Raw genomic sequence first — 14672 nt, 5'->3', positions numbered from 1 at the left:
AAGCAAGCCATGCTATGAAGGAGAGGCATTGTATGTCCCCACTTAATATATACAGAGTGTCTGCACTCTATGACTGAAACTAATTGTCTAAAGGATATAGAAACACAGTATATAGATGTAAATACCAGATATAGTGTGTGTGAAAGAGGAGGGTCTGAGGAAGGACATGTGGGGGAGGGACAGGGAGGCAAAGCATTAATAGCACAAAGAGGTGTGGTATTGTCTGTTGAAGATATTTCGTAGTTTTATCAACAGTACTAGGGAGAAATGTTCCCTGTTGAAATATCCGTTTTGTAAGACAAATAATAATGTGATCGAATGTATGGAAGAAAATGAAATAAAAATAAATAAATAAATTTTAAAAAATAAAAATAAATAAATAAATCTTCTGAGCCTGGAACCAGCAGATGGTGTAGTGGTTACATGGCTGGACTCCCACGTAGTCGACTGTGATTGGAATCCTGGATCCAGTGGCTTCAAACTTATACCAGGCATGTGTGCGTGTATGCCTAAAATCCCAAGAGGAGAATGGAGAAGGGATTGCAGTGTGACCATCCTCCCTGGAGGGGGAGTTCTCGGTTTCTGTTTCTCTGTCTCTCTGGTAAGCACATGTGCCTTATAGCAAAAAATTTCTCTCTCAATCAGTCAATCTTATGAGCCCATCTTCAAGCTACTTAGCTTAACATCCAGCTTAGGCATCACCTTTTGATCCCAGGGGATCCTTCCATGGTGTAGGCTGAGAGCTGTGGAAGCAGGACCATGAGTGTGGTACCTGAAATAGACAGAGCAAGCCCCAGAAAAGCAACGTACTGTCACAGAAAGAGAATAGGGCTGGACTCTGAGACTCAGGTGGAAGCCACGGCACTCCTTGTAACCTGCTTTGGAACCTCAAGCAAATCACAATAAATCTCCAGGCCTCAGATAGCCCATGTGTGAAATGAATGAGCTGGGTTAGGTGGTTTCTAAGATTCTCTCTAGCTGTGACTGTCTCTGGCTCATTGTGGAGGATACCATCAGGGCCAGCCAAGATGTGCAGGAAATAGCAACCATTCTATTGGAACTTCACTCTGGGGCTTTCTCGGACACCATCAGCAACTTCATCATGATCATCTTCATCAGTGGCTGCATCATTTTAATGTATTGACTTGGGGAGTGCTTTTCCAAAGATCCCCTCTATGTGAGCTAGAGGGACTATTCATCACACATAAAGCTGTCAGGCTCATGGGCCCAGAAATGTAAACATGTTGAATATGCTCAAATGGATTTCTGCTACCTAGTTGGTTTGCACACCTGCATAGAACTTGTGTGAGAAAACTAAATTGAATTCGTGGGGAAAAAAAATTCATTTAGAATTGAATACAGAATCAGCCTGTATCTTGGCTGTCATCATTCATAGGAACTGTGAGAAGTCAAGGTTGATTATATTTCAGGTTGATTTATACTTACTAAAGAGCAGTGTGTTTCCTCTGGCTAAAGCATCCATTAATATCCTGTCTCCCTGGCTCCCCAGGAATGAAGAGGGAGAAGCCCCATGACAGAGGTGGGTCTGAACTGACCATCATTTGTTTTATTTTTCCATTATTTCCAGTGGATGATGATGACATTGTATACTTGAGAAAGCTGGAGCATCACCTGTCCTCACTCAGGACCCTGTGGATGGCCCGAAGGTAGCCTTTGGTTGAATCCAGTCCTCGCTCACCCCACTTATTCTTCTTCAGGACCATGGCATCAGCCAGCACGTACTCAGCTATGGAGATTTCTCTTCTACAGCTCTCTTTTCTGGATGACCAGTGTGCAAAATAAAGGGAAGGAAGCCAGTGAAAATCACCTTAAAGGACCAGCTATCCTTCCCTATAGCCACAAACTTCTCAGAAGCAGGGTGATTATCTGATGTGGCCTACGCAATCTGACTCCATCAGCCACAAAGGTGGTATTGTTAAGATGACTGATATGTTTGTTACCCTGATTTAATCATTACACGTTGTATTCTTGTACTGAAAATCACATTGTACCCCCACGAATATGTGAGATTTTCACAATTATGAGTTGGTGTGGTTAACCTCTGTATAATACCACCAGAGCTGGTGTGCTTAACTTTTATAGAATACCATCTCTGTGGTCATCCTACTTAGAAGGCCCACATGTGCCAAGTGTTAATCACTTTTGGGACAAGGTCTAAAGAGGGAATCTTTTTTTTTTTTGAGAGGATTTTTTTTTTTCACTATAGGTCGCGTGCGCTCGCCAGACAGACAGAGAGAAACATAGAGACAGAAAACGAGAAATCACCCCCCAGGGGGGATGGTCACGCCACAATCCCTTCTCCTCCATTCTCCTCTCGGGATCTTGGGCATGCACGCACATGCGCCCAGCGTGAGTTTTAAGCCACCGGGTCCGGGACGCGAACTGTGGTTGACTACATGGGAGTCCAGCGACATAGCCATTAGGCTAACTGCTGGTTCCCAAGAGGGAATCTTTAGACATCTCTACCGGCACTTGTAAATTGATAGGAACATAGGCTAAGTTTCAACTGTTTGGGGTTTAGGTTAGGGATATATTGGACTTGGAAAACACAGGATATAAGAGAATTGGCAGAGTCTAGGCAGAGAAGGCTGACTCTGGCCTCTGAGGTCACCAGGTTGACATCGGCTGGCAATATCTTCAGGTGACTCGATTTGATCCTCTAGTATATTTAAAACATCTGAGTTCTCAGAGGGTTTTCCTGCTTATCACTGGTGTCAATCTGTTACTGGACCTATGAACTATCAGGTTCACTTCACATTGGTCCAGAAATTCTCTGTATACCTATTTCAGAGAAGAACAACAGATTCATGCTAAATTATAGATTTAATTAGCAGATGGCTGGCTTATCTAATTTTTTGGACTGCCATGATTTGTTGTTTTTGTGGCATCTGCACCAATCTAGAACCCAGGTGCAAGAGCCCAGAACCAAGTCCATGATTTTGACTGATAGATATTCATTACTATTTATTACATTTTAGTCATAGGTATTAATTACTATATATTACAGCCACTTATTAGTATTGTGTTTACTCTTTTCATTTATTTATTTTAATATTTTAGGTTTTTGCCATAGGGCACATGCATTCTCCAGAGAGAGACCGAGAGAGAGAAAGTGAGAAATCACTCTCCAGGAGAATGGTCACACTGCAATGCCTTCTCCTCCTCCTCTCAGAATTTTGGGCAGGCAGGTACATGTACCCAGCATGATTTTCAAGTCACCAGGTTTAGGACTCAAACTGTGGTTAGCCATGTGGGAATCTAGCACCTTAACTACCATGCCATCTGCTGGCCCCAGTATTCTATTTACTCTTAATTTACAGACTATTCTAACATGACTTTCTGGTTTCTACATCCATAGAAGACTAAAAGAAGAAGCAGAACAGGGATGAAAGGGTGTCCATTGGCAGCAGATCCAGAGGATTTGACAGTCTGCTAGATGGTCACTGTCCCACAAGGGGACATGGTTTCAGGGGGCAGCAAAGTATTTTATTTAAAAAACAACAACAACAAAACTTTATTTATTCCAAACAATAAAATATAAATGGGAGGTCAGGTGGTAACATAACTGGACACGCATGGGAAAGGTCTTGGGTTTGTGCCCCAAGACCTCCCTGAGTACACCAGTTATGTGTGGTCATGGCAATGATCTGGGCCTCAGTTGTACTTCTCTGTCTGCCTGTCTCTCTCTGCCTCTTGCTTATGGAAGAAATAAATGAATAAATATTTTTAAAAAGAAAAAATAACTTAAAAATGTAAAATGGTTTGTCATAAAGTGCTAGGTGCATGAGTTATTCCTGGTTACATAAGTGATGATCATGCATTTATAATTGTTTAAAGAGTGTTTTAGAAGACATGATCTTTATTGTCTTGCCTTTTTTCCCTTTTATTAACACATAGTAATTGTACATATTTGTGGGAACACAATGTGATTTTTAGTACAAGAATGCATTGTGTGATGATTAAATCAGGGTGATTAGCCTACTGTTATCCCAACCATTTGTCAATACTTGTGTTGGGAACATCCAAAATTTTCCCTTGTATTTACTTTGAGATACATAGCAAGTTGTTGCCAATTACATTCTCCCTGTGGAATATTATAGTATTTCTATTTCTGTGCCTGGCTCATTTCACTTAATGTAATGTCCTTTATGCTTGCCCATTTAATTTCAAATGACAGGAGTTTGTCCTTTGTAATGACTGCGTAATATTCTGTGTGTGTGTGTGTGTGTGTGTGTGTGTGTGTGTGTGTATTTTTCTTTATTCATTATCAACACTTGGGTTGATTTTATATCTTGGTTACTGTGAATCGTGCTAAAATAAACATTAGGGTACAAATATCTTTACAACATACCAATTTCCTATCCTTTGGATATATATCTAGAAGTGGGATTATTTGGTTTTATGACGGTTCTATATTTAGTATGTTGAGGCACCTCCACACTGTTTTGCATAATGGCCTACTGATTTACAGTCCCACCAAAAGCCTAAAAAATTAAAATGCTTCTGCACAGCATAGGAAGCAATTAACAGAGTAAAGAGATAATCCACAGAATGGGAGAAAATATTTGCATACTATACATCTGATAAGGGTTTAACAACCAGAATATGTAAGAGACTCAACCCAGCTGCTGATTTTTAATCTGATTAAAAATTGGCCTGAATAAACAGTTCTCAAAAGAAGACATATAGATAGCCAACCAAACATATGAAAAAATGCTCAGCATCACTCATCATTAGAGAAATGCAAATCAAAACCACAATGAGCTATTTCGCCCCAATTAGAATGGCTACTATCAAAAGGACAAACAATAACATTCTGCAGAGGATACAGAGAAAGGGGCAATCTTTTACATTGTGTGGGGATGTAAATTAGTACTGCTGTAATGGAAAACAGTAAGAAAGTTCCGTAAAGATTTTAATGTACATTTATTTATTTATTTGTCTTTAGAGTCTGCTGTTGTAAATATTTTAATAAAATAGCTACTCTTTTTGTTTATGAATATGGTTTTGAAGATTTTTTGAGGGTGATGGGGAGGTGATAACATTATTCTGTTTATGACACCAGACTACAGTGTGCTATTTGTATTTGGTGGACAAGAATCCATTTCCAAATTAGTTAAGTCTAATAGGGGCCTCCTTCAGCTTCTTGGTGGTCTGAACTGCCCTCCTATATTCCTTGTGCATTAGCTTTACTCCCCTGAGTTCATGTATCATGGTGGCAATTTAGAGATAACCTGTGCTCTGCTAACCCCTCCCCCTGCCCCCCCCCAATTTAATTCCCTCCAATGTCCTCCAAGGCTGAGTACTATAGCTTAGAAACAGAGTTGTCTCCCTGCCCCCAGTACCCATCCCCATTTTCTGTCACTTCAGGGTGTGGGAGGCAAATAGGGATCTGAGGCAGGATAAACTGGACCACAGTCCCATTGAAGTCCAAAGTTCTGGGAGATGAGTGCAGAAGTTCTGGGCAGTCTGTTTTGCAAGGTTCTTCTTCCTCCAAAGGGTGGTTCAAATACAGATGCCGTGAGTTAGAAAAAGACAAGAAGCACTGGTGTCATCTTTTTTGTTGGCTGAGTTTAAATGGAGCTCACAGAGCTTGTAGTAGTGCCTGCAGAGTGCTTCTCCTTTTTGGAGTTCACAGCCCGTATTGCTGAGCTGAGTGGAGCCAGACCAAGCCAATCCAAGGCTACCAGGGCTGAACTAACTGAACCAAGGCTGAACTGAGGAGGGCTAGCTAACTAACTGACCAGGTGCTCCCTTTCTCTTAAAAGAGCTGCAGACAATAGCAGTTCATTGCCAAAACCAGACTGTCACACATGCACAGGTGCATTACATAAAATGGTGTAAAACAGCAAAGTCATAACTACATGAACAAGTGCACAAGTGCAATACAACTAATAATGTAAGTTGTTTATCCAGTGGTCTGCAAATATGATAAGATAAGGAGTGAGGGAGCCAGACTAAACCACCCTGACACCATTTTTCCTACATGGTCAAAAGCCAATAGTTTACCATGACCAAGAACAATGAAGAGTGTACAAACAGGAAGTCCAGCCGAAGAGGAGTGAAGAATCAGTCTTCTTGGGTCAAGACAGGCAAGGCAACAGAATCAAGGAGGCTGGGCTGTCCTCAAGTCTAGCCCAGATAGTTAGAGTATGCCAAGGTGAGCCCCATTCTTGGCTGTCAGATCTCATAGAAAATGAGCCTGGTGAAAGAAAAGGAGAAAACAGAGGGAGCTAAAATATTTTCCATTTCTTTATTCCTATTTTGTTCTTTCTTTTCATCTTTTGTAGAAGAATTGAGTCACCAAAGAGAACCTTCTAAATTTCAGATGAGGCCCAGAGCAGGGCATTCAGCAGCTGACTGTAAATAGCATTGCTTTTTTGCCGTTGACACACTAGGTGAGAGAAATTATTTTAGCCTCCAGAATTTTCAACCTGATGTTTCCCCAATGAAATATATGTATTTATAATGGAAAAAAAAGGGGGTAAGTGAGCATTGTGAACCATAGGTAGGAAATAGCAGTCCAGCTCTGTGGTTTTATGGAGGTGTGTGGGCTATGTGTCAGCCTCCCAGCAAGCTCTGGAAAGAAGGCCCACTGGGGTCTCTGGTTCCAGGTCCTGAGTTACTAACCATCTTTTTCCCAGTGTCCTGAGGACAGAGAGGATTTTAAAACTCCAATAGGGATAACAGTGAGAAGAGGTCAAGAATGAACATTCAAGTTGTGTGATGTTGGATGTCAGTTTATTCATCTGTAAAATGGACCCAAATGCCTACATCACTGGATCATTATGAAGATTAAATGATGCCAACATGCTGCAGGCACTCAGTATAGGAAGCTCCTATTTGTTTCTCTTAAGCAGTACATGTATTGTTTTTCTGACTATTATTGTTTATTTATATTGATTGATTGATCAAAGAACTTTTAGCCTTAGGGCATGTGCACTTGCCAAAGAGAGAGAGAGACAGAAAGAGTGAGAGGGAAAGTAAGAAATCACCCTCAAGGGGGGATGGCCACCAACCCTTTCTCCTCCCAGGATATTGTGCCCGGCATGATTTTCAAGCCACTGAGTCCAGGACTTGAACCTCAGTCGGCCATATGGAAGTTCAGCTGTGTAACCACTGCTCCATCTGCTGGCCTCGTTTTTGTTTTTATTTTTAAAGGACATAGTCAAATTAATCACTCTTCTAAGAGAACACTCAAGATTTCGTGCTCTATTTCTATTTTCTTCTCCGTCCTCCATATCCTCTCTTTGATCATATGAAACTACTTCCTAAAAATGCGGAGACCCATTGGAAGTGAATCTCTAGTGCAGGGATCCAGCAAGAAAGTGGTCACCCCATTATTAAAGCTTCTCTTGAGTCAAACAGCATCCTGCCCTTTGCTTCCCTCTAATCTCAGAAGCAGCAGCTTTATTCATCAGAACCCCAGCTTGTCAACAGGGAGTTTTCTGGATCAAAGACCAAGTAATCTCGGGGGATTGAGGGCTGACCAGCAGTTGTTCCAGAAACTCTGCTGGGAAATTTGCTTATGACCTGGAACTGACCTGACACCTGTAGTGAGAAGGTAAGACATGCAGCCCAGAAGGTATTGTTCCTGGTAGACCACTGCTGTTGCTATGGCACTTGGTCATGATTGACTCTGCTTAGCATGTGGTGCTGATGAAGCTTTGGAATGGCCACGACAGACAGGCAGTGACTTGTTATCCCATGCATGTGTCCATCTAGTAACTACCCAGGCATTCATTCATTCATCTGATGACACTCATCAGGCTCCCGTAATGGGTCAGGCACAATGCTAGGCACTGGGGGACATAGAACTAACGGTCACCTGGGGGTGACATGACTGGGTGGTGGATGAGGTGCACTGTGAAACAGAGGAAGATGTCTTGCCCAATCTGGGAGAGTCAGGAGAGGCTTTCTGGAAGATGATGCTTAGCCATCTTGAAGGGAAAGGGGCACTAGATAAGATGTTCCAGACAGAAGGTATTACACATGGAAAGAAAGACACTGAGGAGGGGAATGGTGGTCTATTCTGCACGCAGAAGAAGGTGTGCAAGCCCAGGCTTAGCGTAGAGATGAAGATTGGGCTTGACAGCAGACCTCACCTCAGTCTGGGTCTGGGCCAGAACCACTCACTTTCCACTACTCTTATAGTGTCCATCTGTGACGTAAAATCTCAAAGGAAAAGGGTATAGAACTTGCCCTAGCAACAAGTAAGGGAGCAGAGAGCTGCAGCAGGGCCAGCTTGCACAGGGCTGATCCCTGTGGGCTCTGTCATGGTGTCCCAGTCCTATCCTGGGGGCGTCAGGGCATCACTCAAGAACCATAAGCCTGGCTATGAGACGTTCAAGACTTTTAACAAAGCTAGGAAGTCAGCAGCATTGTGGGTGAGCTGAGGTCAATCCCTGCCTTGGCACTTAGTTCTGGGGACCCTGGTTCAACAACGTAAGCTTTCTGAATATCTACAGTCTCATCATCAAAGGAATGGTGGTAGCAGCACTGACCTCACAGGGCTCTCGCGAAGTCTGGATGAGATAGCAGACTTGAGTGTTTCTGGTATTTGGCAGTGCACTTAGAAACTATGAGCTTAACTGGATTTATCCGGGGAGAGGGCACCTTCTTTCCTGCATTTGTGGCATGTGCAGAGGCTGATACTAACACTAGGTGGTGCACTGTCCCCATCCAAGGACTCCATGGTGACAGGACAGCAGATGACAACTTTAGCTCCAGCCAGTCTGGGAAACTCAGGCTGAGATAGTGCCCTGCCAGCTTGATTCAGTCCAAAAGATTCAGCTCTACGTGAACTTCCTCTTCTTACTTTGCCTCTTTTCTCTGGTTAGTTTTTAATTAATGTTCTTTATTGCTAAATTGCATTTATTTCTCAAAAAAAAAAAAAAAGCACTTACTTATTTAAGCACTTACTTCAAATGCATCTCCTTGAGGGATACAGCTATACCCAGCCTGCTTACCCTTGTATTCCAGCACTGGTTTAGCACATATCAGTTGAATAGTATTTACAAATTTAATGATTGAATGTTTTCTAAAATAGCTCAGGTGAATCCTGTCACTTAAAAATTCAGTCTATTTGAATCCTAACTGAAAATATCAATATACATGGTTCGCTTAAAAAGACACTTGACTTCCCTCTAAAACTATCTCTCTTCTATTGTGTGAAGTTCATCATCACTAGGATATCAAAGTGTCAGAGTCTGATTGAGGGGCAGTTCAAACCATCTCTGTGAGATGCTCACAGACACTATCTTCATAGCTTGCCATTGAAGACACATGTGTGTCATTTCTCATACGTGTTCAGAATCTATCCTCTGGAGGATTAACCCACTGGGGCAAGTTCTAGAGCCCTTTTCTTTCAGATTGTAAATCCAGATCAATGCTCTATGAGTAAAAGGAGGTGGGTGGTCCAGAGCCAGACCCAGACTGAGATGAGGCAAGTGGTCAAGCCCTCCAGGGGCTCCCTATCCTCATCTCTATACTAACTTTGGCTTGAACAGTTTTTACTGCTAGGAGAAGAAAATTGTTCCAGGAGCCATGCAGTCTATGGTAGGTGAGGTAAGTTGATGGATAGAGCCTGTCTCACCTCCTGAAAAGCTGTCCATGGGGCCTTAGACTTCCTAGAGCCCTTAATTCTAATTTACCTATTTTTAAAACTTATGTACGAAGTATGCAGTATAATCTCTAAATTTGCATTTGGCTAGAGATAGCAAATTTGTCAGGATCATAGGCTGATCTTTAAAAAATGCCTGCCTGTGTCCAGCTGGGTAAGATACCTTGACAAGTCACCAGTGTTTGTATCTGTGGTCCAGGGACACTGTGACCATCACACATGGGAGCTTCTTGGCACCGTGGCAGGCCTTGGTATGGCTCATTGTCACATTTTACAGCCAGGCTAAGCCCATAAGATTGTCCCTCCTCACCTGTGTGGCTTCTGAACAAGATAAATAAGAAACCATAAGGTTCTAATGCCTGAAACCTAAACTACTGTTCTGCTGGGGAAACATCTATTTGTGAGCTTTTGAATGAAGGATTCATTTCCCAGAAAAGATCTTTTGCCAAAGTGAAAGCATCAAAGGGATCATTGTCTGTGTTTTGACTTCCAGTGGCCTCATATCAAGTCTTATCCAGGAGCAAGTTTCAAGTGTGATGTTCCTCTTACCCAGCCACCGGGACTCATGAATGATATTAGCAGCAACACTAAAAAGTAGCCTTGCCCAGCCTGCTACCCAGCAGCATCAGCACATGCTCAAGTAGACCCAGTGGGCCAGGCTTCAGAACCCAGAACCAGCCTCCTGCACTTGTTCACCCTTGGAATTTCACACACTGGGCCTGGATCCAGCCCCACAACAAGGCTGGCTTGTGCACTAAAGTTTCTTCCTGTTTTGTGTTGTCTGGTGGGTTATCTGGGTGCACCTGGATCTATTGACTCACACAGAGAGTTCTTTTACTAGTTCTTGGTTTCCTTGACAAGGGGGGGGGAGATCACAGAGTGTTAGATTGTCCTTGGTCTGGGGTGGGATGTTGAGGGGGCAGTGGCATTCTCAGAGTGCAGATGTTCTTCTCAAATGACCTTTCCTTCTCTACTTGAGCAGAAGAACTCTGGAGGGACTGAGCAGCAGGGAGGCCTTCTGTGAACTCCTGTTGTGGAACAGGACCAGGCTGTTAGATTTGCAGCCATTGCCTAGACATGGCCCTGGGAGACTACTGCTCTGGCCTGTCCATTGCTGAAGAGCCTTTGTGAAGCATGTATGTGCCTGTGCTTGTACGTGTGTGTGCATGTATGTCAGAGTTCCAGGAGTAATGGGATCTTCAAATTAGGCTGTATGAGGCTTAGGGGCTGGGAGAAAAGGTCTACATGCTGCAAGTTCTGCTGGGAGAGATGGGAGTCCTTAAAGCACTGAAAATGATCCAGGGATGGGCTGGTGAAACAGGAAACACATCTGGCCAGAAACCAAAGGACTTGAGCTTATATTGTCTCTACTACCAACTGGGTGTGTGGTTGTGGTCTCAGGGAAGTCATTTGACATCTGAGTCTTGGTTTACTCATCCTATTATAAAAGATCTTTGCAAATTTTAAAGTGAGGTCCAGAGTTGGGCGTTCCTGTTCTGGTGGCCAGATCTGGGGTAATGTGTATTTGCTGGATAATTTGAGAATGTTGAATTCTGCTCTAGTGAATAAGAGAAACAAAATAAAGAGGACAGAGGAGACTAAGTATAGAAGCAAATGGCTTGTGAGACATGTTAGACATAGATAAAGAAAGTGAAACATGTGTGTGTAAACACAGATAGGAAGGGATGAAGGATCTGAGTAGACACTGAATATTCATAATTCACACTAAATATGCATGAGGCATTTGTGAAGCACCAGATATTCAGGATACATCAATTATAAATGAGACCCATGAGACACTGCATGGTGAATTGGACATCACTGGTGATGCCATCATGATCCCATTTGAGCTCTTAGAAATGCGGATAAACACTCATGGCTTTTACCAAACTAATTGGTGAGCTATGGCTGGGGCCAGTCCACTTGTCCTTCTCTCTCTCTGATCTAGCACATGTGTGATTGCACTGCAGGCACCTTCTGTCTCCTGGACTCCTTGCTCAAACTTCAATTCTGGTGCTCATACATGCACACCTTCAGTGGGAAGGCTGATGTGGCAGAGGGATTCTGAATGTGGTCTTTCCACCTCTTTGCACAATATCTTAAGTGTGTTCCCCTACTTCATTGCTCTCCCCTTGCTTACTGTGTGTTTTAAATGGACTTAATCAACCACGGGATCCGAGCCTTTAACTTAGGTTTGTGAGTCCTTCTGTTTGATAACTGGGTCAGCTTGTTGGTAGTGAACTCAGAGGCCTCTATTGTAGCTAGGGGATTTCTCCCATGACACTTGGAACAAGAACAGAGGAACCAGGACTCAGGCAGAAACACTGTTTGCTTCCCACAGTTCGGTTGGCTAGAGAACTGCGGGTACTACATCTACATGTGTAGGGAGCTGAGGGCTCCTCCCAGCTTTTCCTTGAGGTCTCTCAGTGCCCCCTCCCCACCAGCCCTTATTAAAGAAGACCAGTTCCCAGAAAGCTACAGGGGCAGACAGCAAAGTGAGTTCAACAACCACCTGAGCGAGCTCATGAACTGGGGGCCTGATTCATGTTTCAGTGATGTTTTTGCCATCACCTTCCCATGGCCCCTTCAAATGTTATCCATGAGAGACCACATGAGAATCAAGCTTCTGTCACATACTAGCTGTGTGACTTAAGCAAGTCTCCTAAACATTTTGTGCTTTGGGTTTTTTATTAGTAAAAATGACACCTAACTAGGCTCCAGTAATAGCAGATGTTTACCGAATAACTCCAAGCAAAGATAAGACAGGTAGTCTTTCATTTTATTATTTATAGGACTGGTTCTGTGGCCTGGTGGTTAAGGCACTTACATCCCACATGACCAACTGTAGAATATGAGTCCTGGACCCAGCAGCCTGGAAAATATACCTGGTATATATGCATGGATGCCCCAAATCTTGAAAGGAGAGAGAAAAACACAATGGAATTTGTGTTTCATACATCTAATGAGAAGAAACAAATGCATTTGTTTATTGGGATATGAGAAAATATAGCCCAAGAAACAGATGGAGCCTTCAGCAAATAAGACAAGGTGTTCTCCACCCAGTCTCACACTATATAAGATGGGGTGTTCTAGGAAGAGGCTTTAAAAATTCTTGTTTGCTAGTATGGAATTGCTTTTCCTTTATTTTATTTTAATTTTTTCCTTCCATGAGAGAGAGAGAGAGGCAGAAAGAGAGAGAGGGATATTCAGGCATCCCTATCAGGGTCCTCATGCTATGACTTACCTCTAGCTCTCCCTACCTGGATCATAATTGTGTGTGCCAGAGGCCATGTAGTGAGAGCCCCCTGGATGTGATTCTAGGACCTTCTTGTGTGGGTTCAGTTGTGTTACTTTCAGCCCATACTGTGGAATATTTATCAACATCTGGGGACTGTTGGTCCTGATACAGGGACGGTCTGAAGGCTCCTTGTGGAGGGGACCATCTTAAAGGTTATCAGTCTGGATCCAACTAGGAGAGAGAAACCACACAGCGAGTGGATTAGGAAGCTTAATGTAAGATTTTCAAATGAGGGATTAGGTAGTAAAACATGAGGAAGGAACTAAACAATGCAAGAGTGGATATAAGGGGCAACCAAGGAAGAGACCCTTTCCCTTTATCCCAGGCTTATCCAACCTTTACTGGAGAGGACTGCTTGTGTAGTTGCTATAGTGCCAGGCCAGAGACCTTGCTGGAAATCTGTGCTCTGGAATACCAAGCAGAGTTTTTCAGGAAGGAATCTTACCAGAGGCATTCTGTTAACTTTTTGCCATATTTTCTCATGCAAAATATTGAAAAGACATGTATTCAGAGATTGAGATCTATTGGGTTGTCAGAAAAGTCATCATGCATTTTTGCATAGAAAAACATCAAAAAATATGTCATGACTTTTCCAACGACCTAATAATATAATTCATCATTTTTCCTGCTTCACTGAAGACATTCTTAAGTAAAATTGTTTTTGTTTGTTTGTTTTTTGTTTTCATTTTTAATGGGAGTGTGTGGCAGCAAAGAACACAGTGACAGTACAGTTTGGTACCACTGCCTCAATCTAAGCCAAGGGACCAGTGTTTTCACCTCCCACTGCTTCTGCATAAATGTCAGCATAAATGTCAACTCAACAAGAAAGGGAAATGACATCTTGGAACCATTATACAATCATTTGATCCCATGGTTCCCCCTGGAAGAATCCAGAGACCTTCACAAACTGCCCCTGAAGACTGTTGCCTTCTATGCCTTCCCCAAGCTCCTAGACTTGGAAGTAGCAGAGCCGGAATTCAAGCATCTGACTTTCAGCTTCAGACCCTGTGGTCTTTCTACCAAACCTGTTGGGGTCCCTAGTAAATAGCACACAGCACATCTCTTCCTCGTCCAAATGTTTATTAAGTTGAGAAATAAAACTAGAGTCCAAATGTCATTTTCATTTCAATAGAGACCAGTTTGGAGGATGTGTTATGAGGTCTGTTAACCAAGTGGGCTCACAGGTGTGAGTCCAATTAGCCATGCAGCACTGGCCAAAAGGGGCCCGAGGCTGGGGGTGGAAGGAGGAGCATTGCCCCCAGAAAGGCAGGGCAGAACAGGGGTTCTCTACTAATCCCCAGGAAGTAAGAAGGCAGGACTGAACATGGTGTTACTCCCAAGTCAGCTAAGACTCTTCTTCATAAGGCAGGGGAGAAAGTTTAGCCTCGGGATAGGGTTCTCAGGTGCTCAACACCCTCACATTCCATATTTGAGATGTTTCCCTTCCACCTCAAATCTGTATCCTCTTTCTACCCTGCCAAAGTGGTATCTGCAACCAATTTTCAGTCATTTCTTAGATATGCACAACCTCTCTCCTCTAACTTTTCCAGCTTTCTGCATCTTTAATCTCTGCAGTTTTAGACAAAGCATATTGAAAGTATATCAATATGAAAGAGATAATCCCATCCTTATTAAGAGGCAGGAAGAGGAAGAGAAGCAGGCTAGTTTCCGTTAGGCCTCTGGGGGGCCTAATGTGATGAAGATTTCACAGCTCAAGGTTTGGTTGGTCAG

At 43.0% G+C, this 14672-nt stretch overlaps 1 protein-coding gene across 2 annotated transcripts in view; it reads left to right on the top strand.

Moving 5' to 3' along the window:
• Positions 1 to 1615, top strand: part of CAPN14 (calpain 14) — a 31618-nt gene extending 30003 nt beyond the window's left edge. For both annotated transcript variants that reach the window (XM_006168528.1, XM_027768311.1), the window contains one exon: positions 1589 to 1615. In XM_006168528.1, the coding sequence (XP_006168590.1) occupies positions 1589 to 1615 (27 nt within the window). The remainder of the gene's footprint in view (positions 1 to 1588) is intronic.
• Positions 1616 to 14672: the final 13057 nt, after the last annotated feature.

The sequence above is a fragment of the Tupaia chinensis genome, unplaced genomic scaffold, assembly GCF_000334495.1.
Source record: "Tupaia chinensis unplaced genomic scaffold, TupChi_1.0 Scaffold145860_1, whole genome shotgun sequence".
In the NCBI taxonomy this organism is placed as follows: domain Eukaryota; kingdom Metazoa; phylum Chordata; class Mammalia; order Scandentia; family Tupaiidae; genus Tupaia; species Tupaia belangeri.
The sequence above is the reverse complement of the archived record's forward strand: the minus strand, read 5'-3'. Positions and strand labels throughout refer to the sequence as shown.